Source organism: Atractosteus spatula, chromosome 13 (assembly GCF_055471065.1).
Source record: "Atractosteus spatula isolate fAtrSpa1 chromosome 13, fAtrSpa1.hap1, whole genome shotgun sequence".
Lineage (NCBI taxonomy): Eukaryota > Metazoa > Chordata > Actinopteri > Semionotiformes > Lepisosteidae > Atractosteus > Atractosteus spatula.
In genome coordinates, this window is record NC_142718.1 from 32,227,064 (window position 1) to 32,244,617 (window position 17,554).

At 36.8% G+C, this 17,554-nt stretch overlaps 1 protein-coding gene across 3 annotated transcripts in view; it reads right to left on the minus strand.

The window, feature by feature from the left end:
* Nucleotides 1-17,554, minus strand: part of mylka (myosin, light chain kinase a) — a 97,374-nt gene that overhangs the window by 45,094 nt on the left and 34,726 nt on the right. For 2 of the 3 annotated variants that reach the window (XM_088930134.1, XM_088930135.1), the window contains exons 3-11: nt 15,210-15,417; nt 12,845-12,893; nt 11,391-11,556; nt 10,668-10,833; nt 10,044-10,065; nt 9,074-9,636; nt 7,694-7,897; nt 3,677-3,811; nt 375-527 (exon numbers count right to left, since the gene is read on the minus strand). In XM_088930134.1, the coding sequence (XP_088786260.1) occupies nt 375-527; nt 3,677-3,811; nt 7,694-7,897; nt 9,074-9,636; nt 10,044-10,065; nt 10,668-10,833; nt 11,391-11,556; nt 12,845-12,893; nt 15,210-15,417 (1,666 nt within the window). The remainder of the gene's footprint in view (nt 1-374; nt 528-3,676; nt 3,812-7,693; nt 7,898-9,073; nt 9,637-10,043; nt 10,066-10,667; nt 10,834-11,390; nt 11,557-12,844; nt 12,894-15,209; nt 15,418-17,554) is intronic. The other variant, XM_088930136.1, reaches the window with a different exon arrangement.

The window sequence follows — 17,554 nt, forward strand, 5'->3', positions numbered from 1 at the left end:
AGTGTGTGCAGCGATTGCTACGGTACAAAATCAGCAGCAAAACAGAAATGTGGAGAGCTTTAATACTGTCAGTGTGCAAGAGCTGGGAACATAGTGCCCCTTCCCCAAGTTGCACAGTTAACAGGGCATAGCTTTCAAGGTAGACTAGTCATCAAATAGATTTACTTACTTTCTAAGCATTGTGTTTGTATATGTGTATGCATTTAACTGCAATTTGATCTCAAATCACACTTTGCACAGAAATACAAATACAATATTTTATTTCAGTTACCACGTACGGCATACTCATTTTTCTTATTTTAGGATATTTTAACATTGGAACTGAACATTAAATGAACATGGAGAAGAGAGAACAGAATAAATACACAGCCCACCTTTTATGAACACTTTAGCACTGCAGACGGCTCTTCCATAGCTGTTCTCAGCGACACAAGAGTACATCCCATCATCCTCTGGGAGAGCATCTTGAACCGTTAATTTGGCCACACCATTTTCAAAAGAGGAATGTGCATATTGGATGGTTTTATCTAATGTTTTAAAGAAATAAAAAACACACAGGAAATAAGAAGTATAGAATTATCGCTGTCCGGAATGTACGTTTCTAAAATATAACTTTTACTCAAAATAATGTATCATTACTGTTTCATTGCATAAAGGATCTTCATAAACAACACATCTGAAAATATTCATGCTGTGCAATTGATGTGCAAAGCAAGTTAATTAACCGATTTAATAAAAACCTTTCTGTTGGGCATTAACTGTTCAGTTTAATTATATAATACTTAATACAAATCCAACTATATTATTATAATTTATTAATATAGTCATGCCACATTTGTGCAAAAAACCAATATTTCTGTCTTCTGCTCTATTTAGTGCTCTATTGTTCTCCACCTCCGCTATGAAATATGTGTATTTCGCTTTGGAGAGTTTTTGTTCTCTAGATGTTGTATGTAAGTGAGACTATAGCATTCTAAGGTGGAAAGGACAGATAGAATTTTAAAGTTAGAGATGACTGACTAGAGATTCAGCAGCGAACTGATGACCACTGCTGAATCAAATACAGTAATGTCAGTGGTAATCTATAACTGGAAGTTCCCAACAGAATAAAAAATTAAATTTCTATTATCTAAGATCAGATCCGTGATTCAGGATAACACAACAATCTTTGTAAAGTTCATGGTAAGCAACTTCTCTAGTTAATAGAATGTTTTCTTTTTCTAAAAAAAAGATTTTGGGAAGGAGCTGGCAAACTCTTGGACCTCGACTGATTATTTTTAGTGATGAAAAGTATAAAAACAAGACTTGGGACAAATTCCACAAGTGAAAGAAATTATAAAAAAAACTGCTGATTTTTTTAATGGTTCAAGAAATACCTTTGATACTATCCATTAAGCAAGCCATAAAATACGAAACCCCATTAACAAAGCCTTGTAAGGGAAATACAGAGTGGGCAGTAGGATTCAGCTGGCTGATAGGATCCAATAAAAACAGGTTTCCTTATCAGATGAGAAGCTCTCGAGTTAGACATACAATAGAAAGTTAAATTGACTTCAGCAGGTTGTGATGGCTCAAGATCCAGTGTAAATACTAATTATAAATCATCTGCATTATCTTTTGCAGGGTGACCCTTTCCTAAGAAAGGCATGGGCTTTAATTCCAGGGGACTGTTTTTTTTCTACTGGTAGGTATTTCATAATCTGTCTGCATGAGTCAGTAACAGTTTCAAATGTCTGCTTTTGGAGTGCAAACATATGCCATGTCTGGCTGGTGTAAAGTTTCAGAGAGAGCAATGCATGTTTTTCCTTTATATGGTTCTAGGCCTCATATTTGTTTAATAGCTCCAGCTATATTTTCCAGTCGTCGGAAAGGGTTAGATATCTCTATTGTGCTTAGCAGGGGTTGCTCAGCCCTGTCTTCTTTCATGAAATAAATTAGCTGCAGCAATCTTAAAATTTTTCACCAATGTACTGCTTGATATACGCCGAATCAGAGTGTAGCTCACACTTGGCAAACTGTTGTAAATAAAATCCTCCCGGAAAAGAAATACAGTATATTAGATCCTATCAATGAAAATACATTAAAATGAATGCAGAATTTTATAACAAAAATTAAACAGTTTAAAAGCCAAATTTTTAATTCGGATTTAGTCTGTTGTTATGATTACAAAACCCAACAAAAATGAGGATTGCCTTTTAATATTTATTACGATTGCAGGAATATTCAGAATATATATAAAGGCATTACAGTACATGTAATATTTTAAGAATGGAAATATTTTAAGGAGCCCTGTGTGTTTGTTTTTACAGGTGATTTGAATACAAAAATGCACAATTTATAAGAGACTGCTCTTTTCCTTTATACATTTCTTTGCAAACATTATTAGTTCTAAATAATTTTTTGTGTTAGCTTTTGAAAAATAGCTTTCTAAAAACTAAAGTAATGATGTATAAAAACCTTTTTTTAATTTTCAAAGTAAAAATGCATTACTGTTGTTACTGTAACAAAATCCTAATTCTATTGCAAGTTCTACATCACACACATAGAATCCTGTTTATGTAAAGTTTTAGCTTTTTCACTTCACTGTTACTAAGCTGTGAAAATTCAACAGCAAGAATACTTCAGAACATTTCTTGCACTGCTCTGTTTTGAATTAGAATGAAAAACCTCTACTGAGGAATAAGATCTCTCTTAACTAAGTAGAAATGAAAGACAGTGTTTCGTTTTAAAATCAGATTAACCCGCTATGTCTTAAAGTCCCATTTAAAGACACAACTCCTTCTATTTTTGATCCCAAACTCTCCAAAAACATTCCAAGCTTGACTTCCTTTGAGTTTTAAGCAGAATCATGCAGTTTGTATTAATTTTCTGTTATTTAACCTACAGCTAGGCTTTAGGATTTAATTGTTTTATTTGATTCCAAAGTAGTCTCCCATTAACTATTGTCATATGCAAGACATATGCTCTGTCTGAATCCTAACCGGAGATATGCTGAGCCAGGAATTTGTAATCTCAAACACTGACTGCTACCAGGATATCCTAGCTGGACTACCTTGTGTCACCTTTATACAAAAGAGAATAAGATCATAGATTTGTTTTTTGATAGACATACTACAAATGTAAGTATTCAACAGTTGTCAGACTAAAACGATAGCATTCTAGAAGCTGTCACACAGGATGAAAGAGCAGTTACACTGTAAATCCTAAAATATGAACATTGCTTTGAAGTAAGAATTCCCCTCATATATGTATAATATATGAATATTCTATATTGAAGCAAAAAAAAAATCTTTATACAAATTAATCAAATGTGTTAAAACATGTTTTGTGCTAAATTAGTGGGTTACCTTCTAAAGAAAAACAACAAATGCCATCATTTATATCTCTTTTAGTTTGCTTGTCTGTTGTGACTTTTTATATTGACTAGTCCATATTGATTTTAGTTTTAAGTGAGAATTTGCATTTCTGTTGCACACCTGTTGAACTAACACTAACAGGTCTTCCCTGGCTTTTCTGGGTTTAACACTGCACTGTGCTAAAAGATTAAGAAAGGTTAAGATCAAGAAGATTAGGACTATCAGCACAACCTACAGGTGAGAGAGTGAAGAACAGAAAGTAAAATGTGGCTCATGCATATACAGGGTATATAAGGAAAAAGTTATACAGCTTTTCTTACCATTTAAAAGCCAAGAAATCTGAGGCAGGGGTTTTCCCTCTACAGTGCACTGCAACACAAAATCCTGCCCCTCACTCACAGAGCACCCTTTCAGAGCACTGGTGAAAAATGGCGCTTTTCCCTCATCTTCTGGAGCTAAGATTTTAAAACAAAGAACACAACAACTCTTCACTGAAATTTCTCAACATCAAGATAATTCCTTTTAATATTAATATATACATACTGTATACAAACTGTCTTTCATAAAACTCTTCAAATTCTTTAAAAGATACAATACTTTTTTTCTTTAACAAAATATATCCAACAAGATATTCAGTGCACAGTGGCACAAATACATAGTCATTCATCACACTTAAATAGCAACATACTGATATTTACCCACTTTCTCCCATTATGATCTGTACTGTACACCTTAGAATACAGTACTCCACTGCATGTCTAGCAATTACAACAAACACTGTGCACGTGATTTTAGCTGCCAGCACATCACACTCAAATTGCAGACATATGTCCTGCTAGACAACAGAAGATCAAGAAGGGAACTATGTTGAGTCCTGTTCAGTATAAGTACGTATGGTCTGTGAAAGAGCTAACACAATTCACTGCCTGACTGAAGTTCAGGGAAGATCATACAGTAAAATCTGGACACTGCTGCAGAGGCAGTTTGTTGAAGGCTGCTGTCTTTTGTTTTTTTTTTCCCTTTTTTCTTGATTTGTGGCATTCCTTTGTTTAAACCAGAATGCACCTTCTCTGAAATAAACTAAACTTAACCATTTCCTCAGAAATGAAACTGTTCACTGTGCCTTTTTTTTGCTGCACTCTACATACTGCATACTGCACAAATGATGGCAGCACAGTAAACATTCTACAAAAACCTTTGCAAACAAGAACATTTGTTCCCTGAGCCAGAAATATAGGTGAGACTACAACATGAGAATAGTGATTAACAAGAGGGGCCAAGCTAGACATAATGCCAGTTTCAACACAGGGTGTACACAAACTGTACAGACACACAGACAATTTAAAAACCAATTAACCCAGCCTGCATGTTTTTGGAAAGTGGGAGCAAACCAGAGTACTGTAGGAGAAAAGTTCAAGCTCCATACTGAAGGCTCTCCACGTCATGACATCTGTTGGCTAATTCCTAGTACTGGAATGATGCCCACAGACCTTTCTGCCCTGTTGTCCACAAGGCATCACTGTATCTCAAATGCCCATCTTGGGTTTTGTTGAAACTGCTCTGCTCTCCTTTTAAGGACAAACATTTGAGATCAAATATTGCCAATCCACTATTCATGTTATTTTCCAATTAAATGCAATCCCCACAGCAATTTTGTAAACACCCTGTTGTTTTATCCTTAAGCAAGCAAATAAGACCATGAAGCACATCCAGTATAAAAGAAAGTACTTTGTGTCATGGCAGATTGAAGTCTGGCAACAATCCTTTTTTTTTTTTGTTGCTTTTTTAATACAACCACTGTCAGGGCTTTTTGCTGGTCTTCCAAAGCTGGCAACATACTTAGAGGTTTTGCTTGAATTTGCAAAAAGTAAAAGCATAAAATCTTTACAGAAATTAAAAATACCCCTCAGTACTATAGGGCTCGTGCTATTAAAAAATAACAAAAGCTGTTTGTAAAGATACTCATTTTCCAGTAAGTAGAGCATGTAGTTATTTCTATGATTAATAATACCCTTCCAACAATGTTATTAATTCTTTTTCACTGAATCACACAGTTGCCTTCTAAACGCAAGTGACTTTTATCATAAATGTAAACTCCTGGAACAGAGGAGTGCTCTCTGTAGAAATCTTTGGCATTAGTTTGATGAGATTTCCCGAATTTCATTTTTCATCATAGCCCACCTCTGACTCTTTTTAGTAATCAGACATCCAGATACATTCAGTATTCAGAGTATTTCTGGAAAATAGATGGTTTGCATTCTTTTTCACCACTGTTTGCCTACGACCACACATGCTCGAAGCACCAAATAGCCTTCTCTCGCAATTACAGTTACTGTCATTTAAAATATAATTTTAAAAGGGTATGCAAAATATGCAACACGTACACAACTACAAAAAGGATGTCCTGCTCTGGAATCAGTATTATAAAAAAGATATAGATAACAATGGTTATATTCATTCCTGGGCTCAAAGGCAAACCATAAAACATAAAAAGAACTCAATCAAATTATTTTAGTCTTGAGCAGTGAAGACTACGAAGGGACCTGATTCAGGGAATAAAAATCCTCAAAGGCACTGTCACAACTTCAGAGCCAACAGTGAATCAGGAACCAGAGGGACACAAGTGAAAATTACAGACAAGTGCCTTAAAACCTGAGACTCTGTGGGTCTTTTTTAGATAAATGGTTGCGAAAGTCTGGAACAAGTTACCTAACCCATGCCCTGGCTTCTTTCAAGAAATGACAGGATGAGATCCTCATACTGTATGAGTTGTCTATTTGCAACTAAAGATAATAAATGGCTTCCTGTTTGCTGCATTTAGAGATTTTATGTTCTTTTATGTTCTTCTTGCAGCCCATGTAGAAATCTTGTTAATTTCATCTTTCAATAATTCAAAGCTATTGTGAACTACTGAATACAGTATATGATAAAGAAACCATATCTGTAGTAGTTCAATATGGGACAAATCTGAACTATTTTACCTGTAAATTAAAGATGTGTGCCAGGTTGAAATAGAAAAAAACTACATCATATTGAAACTAGAACTTCCCATCTAATTTTAATGGTAATAGATAAATTGGAATAACTGTGGGAGGCTTTCATATTTTCTCACTAAAAAGTCTTAAAACCTGATGTTAGATTGCTCCCTGCTGGCAAGTATAGCTCAGGTCCAGACTCTCAGAACAATGTAATCCACAGTGTTGAATTTCTATTTGAGTTTTTCTACAAACTAATTATTATTTTTTTATACCAAGCTATGCCACCTTACTTTAAAAATATGGAATCCATCCTGTCGTTTTTTTAACTGCTTTATCAAATACAGGGTCACGTGGGAGCCAGAGCCTATCCCAGCAAGCAATGGGTGCAAGGCAGTATACACCCTGGCTGGGATGGCAGGCCATCACAGGGCAGACACACAAACACACACCCTTACACCAAGACCAGTTTCTCCAAAACCGACTTCTGGAGAACCCGAAGGTAATTCACATGAATATGGGGAGAACGTACTGTACAAACAGCCCACGGATAGCATCCTGTCACGGATGTCGGAAGGGACAAACCGTGGAGAGGCAGGAAAGCGGAAAAAAACCCATATGTATAGTGGCGGAACGGGGGGTTAGCCCGGGCTCAGCAGTTCAGGAGTCGTATAGAAACCAATGCCCTCAGGCAGCGGACGTGGGGTGACCTGGATGCTAGGCGGGTCTCAGGACATCAGAACGTCAATGCTGAGCGCAGGAGAATAAGAGACCCGGAAATATACAGCCCCAGAGAGAGAGACACCGGAAGGAGAGCAAAGCACAGGAAACTAGGGACAGGACAGAGTAGAGGCGCTCTCTGGCTGCAGAGGGCGTGACACATCCCACATGCAGAATTGAACCCCTGGAGCCAGCTCTGCAAATCAGAAATGTTAACCACTATGCCACAGTGCTGCCCACAGTTTTGAAATCATGACTTAAATCTTTAGCTGCAAGTTCAAATATATTTGAACTTATTTTCAGTCTACTGTATGACCAAACCTCTATTTTGAGCTATTTGGATTTTCAAAAGATGTCACACAGCATTTCATAGACAAGAGAAAATGCCACAAGATATACTGTTATTTTCATTGCAGAGTGATGAAAACTGTATGCTTGTCTTGTCTGTTTTTTTAAATACATCAGGGGGTGCTGGAACTGAAATCACAGAAGTGCCAATTTGAAACAAATTTACACTATCTCTGGTTATAAAAAGTGTTCTGTCATACTGAAAAAAATGCTTTCTTGTATAATCATGTACTCTATTTATTATTAAGTTTAAATTATTACTCAATAATGAAATTGATATTTTTGTCTACTTACTTTTCACATTCAGCGTCCAGGTAATAGACACTTTCCCTCTGATGTTTGTTGCTGTGCAGCTATAAATCCCACAATCTTCTTTCTGGACTTTGTCAAAGCACAGGTAATGCATGTTGCTTTCCTCGTGTATGTTTAAGCCTGCTTTTCTTTTCAGGGAAAGGCCATCTTTAATCCAGGTAACATCAGGTTTTGGACTTCCTGAAACTGTATGAAGTAGCACAGGGCGTTATGAAAAGAACTCAATAATACCACCTTTTCGTAATGATAAAAATGAATCAACAGGTACAGTAAGCATATATTTTTGGAAGCTCTTGTTCCAAATTGTATACAGTACCTTGAGGATACAGAGAGAATGAAATATCTAGCATTTCAAATTTAACAGTAGTCTTTTCTCATTTTAATGCATCTTGGATTGATATACTGTAGTTAGACTTTGACTATTTTAATTCTTATTTATTTTCAGTAAGTTAGTAACCCATCTGTCAGTATGAATAAATCAGAAGAAATCTCCCTGAAGATCTGAGATAGGTCTTTTTGTTCTTTTTGGAAAAGCCTAACCATTATTTATCATTTACAAGGAATGCTAAAAACGGATTTTACACCCCTATGCTAAATGCTTCAGAGAATACTTCAAAATCTGGTGTTAATTTGTCATGGGACAGACTAATGCTGGCAGGAATAAAAGATGGAAAATCACCACGCATGAGATGAACTAATATTTTATACCAGGATTTTAAAGTACCTTAAGATTCCTATAATCTGGATTTCATAACATGAAATATTTCTGTCAGTTTTAAATTCTATCATCTCCATTTTTTATGTTGGACCTAGAGTATGCAGAGGCTACAGTGGACAAACGTTGACAAATGCAGAAATGAAACATCTGTTTCTATTATTATTTTCTTTTAAAAATATTGAGAATCTTCACCCATTTTTTTTCATTTTGATCAGCAAGGAGCATCACAGGAACCATCTTTCAGGGAGGGCAAAGTCAAAGACTGCAGTGAAATGTGCACTAGTCAGAGCCATTCAACTTTTATTCTACGCTCTCAGTCCTCAGCACCCACCAATGGCAGAGCAAGAGAATCAGAGGAAAGACAGATTCAAGTTTCAGTGATGACACTGGATGCTTATGGGTAGTAGATAAGAGAAAACAGCTGGGCTGGCTATTAGCTGGATGGACTGCATGGCCTGACTGACTGGAGCCCATCCATCACTCACTGGGTGAATGAACTACTGATGAAGCCCAGATTCAAGAACTGTGAAAGTAAAGATTACACAACTGAATCCATGGCCCATATGAGTGCATTCACTCGGCATGATGGGTTATGCTTGTCTGTTAGTGACTTAATTGGAATCAATGTCAACTTCAACCGTTACCTTGGCATTTGAATATGACCTCTGAGCCCTCCCCTGCTTCAGAGCTTTGTGGCTGAATTTCAAACTTGGGAGAAGTTCCTCTGGTTTCCACTTTTTGCTGTTCTGCCGATTTTCTGGTTTCTCTTTGTTTCCCGGGTGCAGTGGGCTCGGCATCAGTCATCTTGCGGGCTGCTCCGCTGTCCGAGGCCCCCTGCTGTGCTCGTCGCCCTGTCCCCGCCCTTCTGCCTTCAGGCCCAGGTCTGACGTCAGCCAATGTTGGCTTCATTTCCTGAAGTGCTACTGAACTTGCTGTCTTTGGCTGAACTGAACACTTTTTTATTTCTGCTCTGTGATCAGACAGGGGCTTTTGGGGCTCTGCTTCTATCTTCCCCGATGGTGCGGTGCTTTCAGTCACAGCTTTCGACTCCCTACTGATGAGTGTCACTGCAGTGTAGGTGTGTTTCGGCTCCACCTTTTCTAGCATCTTTGCGGACTGCTGTTCGTTTATTAGACCATTACTTGCTGTGTGCTTCACTTCAGACATCTCTGTCTTTGTAACAGTGGTAACTGGATTCACAGGACTCCTAAAAAAGAAAAAGAAATGCTTTAGCTTCATTACAGCATCTTTAAGCCAATACATAACAAAGCACATAATTGTCTTAATGCTTTTTGAAAATTCTTGAATATTAAAAGTTGTGAAATAGACTTTAGGTTTTCACAACCAAATATGACTACAGTTAGAAGAAAGTATAACCAAAGCAGCTTGAATGTGTACATGTAGCATAAGCAATGAAGAGCTCTTGGAGTACTGCATCTCTTAAGATAAAAGATAAACGTAGAATACATGTGCAATGCTTGTCAAGATGAAGAGTGCTGTTAAAAATGTATGGTAGTAAACTGGCAGAGCTCACTGGGGTCATTTGTAGGTAGTTTTGTCGTACATTAATGTTGTGTGAAAGGTAACGGAAAGGCAAACCTGCAGTATACTTACATTTCTGATTTGGTACTTGAACCTAAAAAGGAAAACAGGATTAAATAGATGTTTACACCCTCCGCCCTCCATTACACCCCCAAGCCTTATTAATGAATTTCAAGTAAGAATGGAACATAATGGAACATTAGTGTCTTCCCTTGATCAATGACCTTTTTGTATTAGTTTATTAGTTTCCCCAAGACAATAATTGTATGATTAATATTTTGTTATACTGTACATCAGAAAGGAACATGTAGAGGCTAATTCATGCTGAAAAGTAAAGAGAAACTATACAGATCACATTTTGACTGGGGAGCCCCCTTTGGGTATTAATCCAAACACCTGAAAAGGCTCCATAGCCAAATGGAGTTTTTCATCTTTCTTTTAACTTTACAGCATGGGATTAAGTACTACTTGTTCCCCTGCAGCTTGCACATTGATGCAGCTCCCTATTCTACTGTCTTACTATATACAGTACATTAGGTCCAATCTTTATTTTTAACTTCTACCATGACTCTGTATCTCCAGTGACACTTGAGTGCAGCAATAATCTCAACACTTACACCCCAAAGCTCAATCATGAATCATGTTTTCTCAGTATTAATAGTGCAAAATCCACAATGATGTTGGTGGAAAACGTACTCTGAACTATGAGCTCTGCTGATGCTGTGGCTTTTCCAGCAGTATTCACCACGGAGCAGGTGTACAATCCAGCATCCTCGGTCTGTACATTGCGGATCTCAAAGAAATGAATTCCTGATTTCTCAAAAATGTTGAAATGATCACTTTCCTGGAGCTCAATGTCATTCTAAAGTGAAAAGTAAGACACATGGTCATTTTAAATTTAATAAGATGGTTAATATGGTAAATTAAATAAGCAAATTTATTGCTCTGTTATTTTGGCTATTCCTTTTGTAATAACAAAAAAAACTTCTGAGGCTTAATAATTTTGTATTACATGGCAGCAGCACTGCCATACTTACATTTGCTTTAGATTTTTACCCTCTAAACCTAAGCCATTTAATATGAACTTAATCTATTTCACAAACTCCGCAAATCAATGCCTGGATTAAATCAAAACTTCAAAAACAACAAACCCAGTACTCAGTGGCAGGTTTTCATCTGGTAGAAACAAGATGCCTTTTGGCAGACAAAAAGCCAGTATTATGGAGCAGGATTGTAATTTGCGATTTGTGGGTGGGTCAGACTTTTGACTTAATCTGGGCCTATATTCAAGAATCTGTTAAGCAATAAACCAGTTGTACTCCACAGTTTTAAAACTATTTAAAACAACTCCTTTTCCATACCAAAACACAGAAAGAAAACAAGGCTTCAAATGTAACTTCCTGTACGAATATTAATTACCTTAAGCCACATAACCTGAGGCTGAGGACGGCCAGTTATTTTAGCAGAGAATTTGCCACTTTGTCCAGCCTTGAGGATCAGTCGCGATGGTTTTGTCACAAATTTTGGAGGACTCTCTCCCCAAATACTAGGTCGGGATTCAACCGGTGGGACAGAAAATTTTCCTCTAAAATCAGAAATGGAAAAATTAGTTAAAAATGAGCCAGGGAGTAAAGTTAGAACGGTCACTTATGTGAGACTCCAGTATGTCAGGCAGAAGGTGTCCCATTTCTAATTTTCTAATGGTCATGCTCAGATGTAAACAAAAAACAAATATGAAAAGATGTCAAGACAGTAATGGTTTTTGGACAAATAATTGTAATATAAAACATATAACAAAAAACTAAAGTCTAATATTGAGGTGACAATGGACATAACCACTCTGTCCAACTTTGTCCAGGATTCAGGGATCATTATTGTTGCCGGTACAGCCGTCTAAAGACAGGATGTGTTTAACCAGCAGTAGGTGACAAACAAGAGAATGTACAACATATACTGTATATCAATCACACAATTGTCTCCTGCATACAAAGGCCTTACAGAGCTAAATAGCAAATAGTACATATTTAGAATAAGATCAGCTTTATTCTCTGATAAATTATAAAATTAAACATTTTTTTTCCTAAAATTTCTTCTAACTGGTCTTGTAGCTTTTCCCCACTAAGTATTCTATAGATCCTCCCTCCAAACACTATATTCTATTTAAACTAATAAAAAAAAACACTCCCTCTAGTGGATAAACTACTTGACTGCTAAAAGATTTCTTGCAGTAATACAGAGATCCTGAATCCTGTACTTGGAGAACTGGATTATCCACAGGATTTCAGTCCAGATGGATTAAAAATGACTTGAAGTATCTGAGTTATGGCCTAATTGGAATTTAACAGTATCGCTCAGGTCTTCAGGTGTTGAGACCTAGCAAACCAAATGACCCTCATCAACCGTCCAGGACCAAGATTGCTCACCCCTGCTTAAATATCACTGTCTGATCTTCTTTGCAGGCTTGAAGCAACACTTTAACAATATGTGACTTCAGCATATTTACATGGAAGGTCTATTATTTCCCCCTACTGTATTTATTAACAGTACTTCATTACAGAATATACAAAATGAACATGGTAAAGAACTTCAATTTTTAGTTCAACCACTGTTTCTTTCTGAATGTTGAGTTTTTGAGAGAAAAAAAAGAATTTGGCTTACACTTTATTTTCAAAAGCATAGTAGAAGACTTAATGCCTGTTATAAAAAACATTTCTTGGCCTGATTCTACTCAGATTTTCTGAACTGGCACAACCACATGAAAGAGTATAAGTAAACTGTTCTTTAAACAACACTGTCACAAAAACTGCAATATTTAAACAAAAGCAAAAGTTTAAAATTTCTGTCAAATCAAGTTAAGAAGTAAGATATCTTACCCTGTTGATCGGCTGCTAGATGGTAAATTATATTTCCTCCCACCATTACCTGGCCATAAAAAAAATTAAAGTCACATACTGTATTTATCCATATTGCAGCACACAATATTGAATGAACAGGTAAAAGTGAAAAAAAGAGAAAGAATAGACCAGATACGATCCACAAGGCAATATGACCATAAAGGATTTATTGAAATTGAGTGATTCGCTTAGATTACAAAACAAATCTACATTTTCAAACATGCATATAGTATCTGAAATAAAGAAAAAATAGCGGATTGATGTATCAACAAAATCTTTCAAAAACATTTAATGCTCCCTTTTAAAGCAATAGTAGCAGAAATAGCAATTGAGACATGACCACTCCAATCTGCTCTTGAAGCAGGTAGACAGAACTCCATCTGTTTCTGTTCGTAATTTTGTAATGTTTAAATGTTCAAATAATTGTTTATGATCCTGTAAATCTGTCCAGCTGCATGCCAAATCAAACAACATGGAAAGCCATTAACATTTTTTTCATGTATTAAGTACAGTAGATGTGCTTCTTAAATTTACAATTAAAAGTTTAAGTAAAAGCTGAACTGCAGAGTGAAAAAAATATTCTGGAGATGAAAGAAGGCATTATGCCCGGCACTGTGACCAGGTAGTTTTTATACAAAACTTTCCAATACTGCTTTCATGTGTCTAACAGGACAAACAGACACATCAGGTTTCAGATTTAGATGTCATCTCACAATCACATGTTGACAGCAAAGGCCAACCCCAAACCCACCCCCACCTCCTACTGGGAAACAAATATTTTCCAGAAAGCAATAAAATCAATAGAGGTCTCACTTGATGGCCTTGAGTCTCACTTTTTCAGGCTCTAAATCTCACTCTCAAGGACAAAAAAACCTTGGCAACTCTGCATATGCTGTGCCCAAAGATGTACATCCTAGAATTCTAGATCCTAGAATGCGGCTTAACAATTTTAAGTGTTTTTTTTTTCTGTAAGAACACTTTGAATTATTACCATACTGCTCAATTCGTACTGTATAACGAGGAAAAAAACCAATACATGCTTAAGTGTCTCAACCAAATTTTTTAAATCTTTTAAAATGCACTACTGAGCATTCCTCCTTGAATCAACCCCCACTAAAAGAATCATTAACTACTTAAATAACAAAGCCATGCATTTTTCCAACATTAAGTATTCTCTCACAATATGCTATAGACAGATTCTGCAAAGTAAGATCTAGCCAAAACTCTTAGGTTTTAACGCCAGTGTTAACCACAGATGCATAAATAAATCTAGGACCTTCTGACAAGGTCCTGCAGAAAGATTAAGCTTTCCTGCGCTGCTAGAGGCCAACCCCAATGTGGAATAAAAGTCATTTAAGTATAAAGCCAAAATCAATACATCGAACATCATTCGTTATACACACACACTTCTCGGTGCTTAAAGTTTACATGCATCTCCGAAAGAGAGAATTGCTCCATTGACATGCAGTTAGCCTCATTAGTAATTAAATATGCGAGGGCAGAAGAGAATGCACTCCCATGTCCACCACATGTCATAGCCAGTCTCATTAATTGATCAGACACAGCATTGCTTCGTGCTGTAAAATTGCACAAGTGGAAAACAGTCCGAACACCACACTCTACAGGTTTGTAAAATGGTGCTTTTGATGAGGAGTCAAATTATAATAACAATAAATTAGCCTACCTCAAAGTACTCTTCTATAACAAAATGGTGTACAAACATCTTGAAACACGAAAACAAAGAAGAAATAACTAGAAGAATATCTGAGACCACTGACCACTACTGCATAGGGTTTTGGCAGCAGGATACAATCTGCATTATAACAATCTAAGCTGTCATTTTCATATTCTGTGTTCAAATTCTACCTAAATTCCACCTTTAAAGGGTGAAACTGAAAAGCACTGAATAATTTGATGGAGACTACGCACCTCAGCCTTTTCAGTGTAGTGAGTATAAGACTTGTATTGCCTGAAATAACCTTCTCTGTTGGGAAGCACAGTGATATTTGTGGTTGTTTTTACTGCTGAAATCTCTGACATTAATGACATGAACCCTGCAATTGTTGACATGCGCAAAACCCCACATTCTTAGTGTGGCTACACGTCTTTTAAGTCTTTTCAGCATAAACAGGGGCTGTAGTACATCTTTTTCTGATCGGGCCATGTTTCGGTGTGCACTTTTTCAAAAGTTTGCTCAATGGTGTGTGCAAAGGTTGCACATTACACGTCACATTCTTATAACAGTGGTCGATTAGTTTGATTTCAGAACTGCATGTACGGTAAACATAGTCATTGCTGTTGTTCAATATTGTGGAGAAATATCATTTTTTTCCCTAGTGGTTACCTTCGACTGTAAGTTCCACAGTTACTTGTCGGGATCCCCCATCATTCACAGCTTCACAGGTATATTTCCCACTGTCTTCTTCATTAACCCCTTGGATGACCAAGCTGAAAGTTCCCCGGGCACTTTGCTCAATCAGATTGCGGTCACCAGCTATCACCATCTTCCCATTCTTATACCAGGTCACCTGAGGTTCTGGGTAACCCCTTACCTGCAAATAAAGACAAAACACAGTTTTAAAGAAGTTACTGAGAAACAAGATGGGATCCTGTCTGATATAGGGGTGACTGAGTAACCTGTGGAAAGGTGTGGCACTGCGAACAATAGAACGTTTCAAAACTTAAACATTTACTGTCTAAAACCCTTCCGTTAAGTAAATTAAAACAAGAACTGGATAATTACAGCAATACACTATTGCAGACTAATTTTACAACCTTCTTAATGCAAGGTCAGATAAGTCTTTTGATAGGTGTGCATCTCAGTGGACAGCTGATCTCTGTGTAGGGTCAGATGACATAGACTGGGATACTGTGTGGCATAATGTTAGTGATCCATTTAGAGCTATACATAACAAACTGCTTCAGTACAAATTTTAAACAGACTCTATTATACCCCAGACAAATTGAAAAGGATGAAGTGGCATAATACAGGAATGTGTTCCAAATGTAAAACACATAAAGGATCACTATTGCACTTATTATAGTATTGTCAGCACATACAGTCAGTCATTCTGGACCTCCACAGGCACCTACTGTACTGTAAATATCTCAGTTCTACTTACTCCCATTACATGTATTCTTGTTGATTTATCAAAGGTTAAAGTAGCTGTTCAATATAAAAATACTTTATTGACTCTGTATTACTGCTAAAAAAATAATATTGCAAAAATGGGTGGACAGTACAGGACCGTCATACAAAGAATGGATTAAAGAGGCTGCATCACAAGTTAAATTTGAAAAGATTTCATATAATTTACAGGGGAAACTTAATGAGTATAGGAATGCTTGGGGCCCATTAGAGACATACTTGAATGGCACTGGATGTGAAGAATATTAGTAGGAAGTTTCTGAATTTTTTTTTGGTGAATGTAAGTTTTTTTTGTTATTGTCTAATAAGAACACAAATGAGAGTGAAAAAAAATAAAAATAAAATAAAAATAAAGAAGTCCTCCAAAGTTGGGGGGGCAGAGGTGGGTAAAAAAACAAACAACAGAACGTTTCAAAGCAGCAAACCCACTGAAAGAAAGGAAGCACAGTCTCCTGGAAACTCACGTTTTGCCATAAAGGAGCTTGAAATGTAAAACGTTTTGTAGAGGATCACATTGGAAGCCCATTTCTCCAATGAAATATGAGGCAACATGCTCAAAGTCTAAAACCATTAATTTTTCGCTACAGTATATTTCATCCAACTGCAGAGGTAGTAAGAAATGTGTGCAGAGAGTTCCCAAAAGAAGAATCTGTCTGCTGTGCATTAACCTTTCACGGCTTTCCTCTGATACGTGCTTGGAAACGGCCCAAAAAAATATTCTGTCTGCTGCACATTAAGCCTTTTACAGCTTTCCTTTCCAAGCAACCTTATCTACTGTTGAAGTTTAAAATGTTTTAATTTTGTGTAAAACAAATGCAAATTTATAGCCCTGCTCCAACATTTTACTAGAAGATATTCAATCTGTCATTGAGAACTAAACTTAATGCCAATAGTATACTGAGATGCAAATTAATGTGTCATCATCAGCCTCTAATTATTCATGCATAATACATTTGTACCGGGTGAAGCAGAGATGTCTTATAGTTCAGGCATTGCAGGTTCAAGTCAGACGTACTGTATGCTGTCAGTTTATGATCACTTGGATTACAGGCAGTGGTGCACAACTGATTAAGAGCTGACTAAGCTGGGTGTTACATTGAAACTCCTGTCATATGTCCAGCACCTTTGCGTTTGTAGTGTAGCCAGTCAGCATTCCAACCAATTCATTCATCCTTGTAATACAATGTACGAGTACTATACACAGGAAAGAAGGGCTCTCACAAGCACAGATTACAGAGGAAGGCATTTTCAGTCCTCAATGGTAATGTTATGAGGCCTGCAGCAGTGCGCTAAATTGATTAGAGGTAGAAGTATATTAAACTTGCAATTCCAAACATAGAAAAGAAACCAAAAACATTGCTAATTCATTGCTAATTAGACAAAGTCTCCCCAGCTTCCTCCTCTCTGCATACATCTAAACCACTTCCATGGTGTATTACTGACAATGACTGTGCGCTGAACCCTCTGAGTCCTGCAATCCTAGGGTCCCTCTGTGCCTGGCACCACACCTATGTACCTAATTCTAAAGCCTAATCAAATTC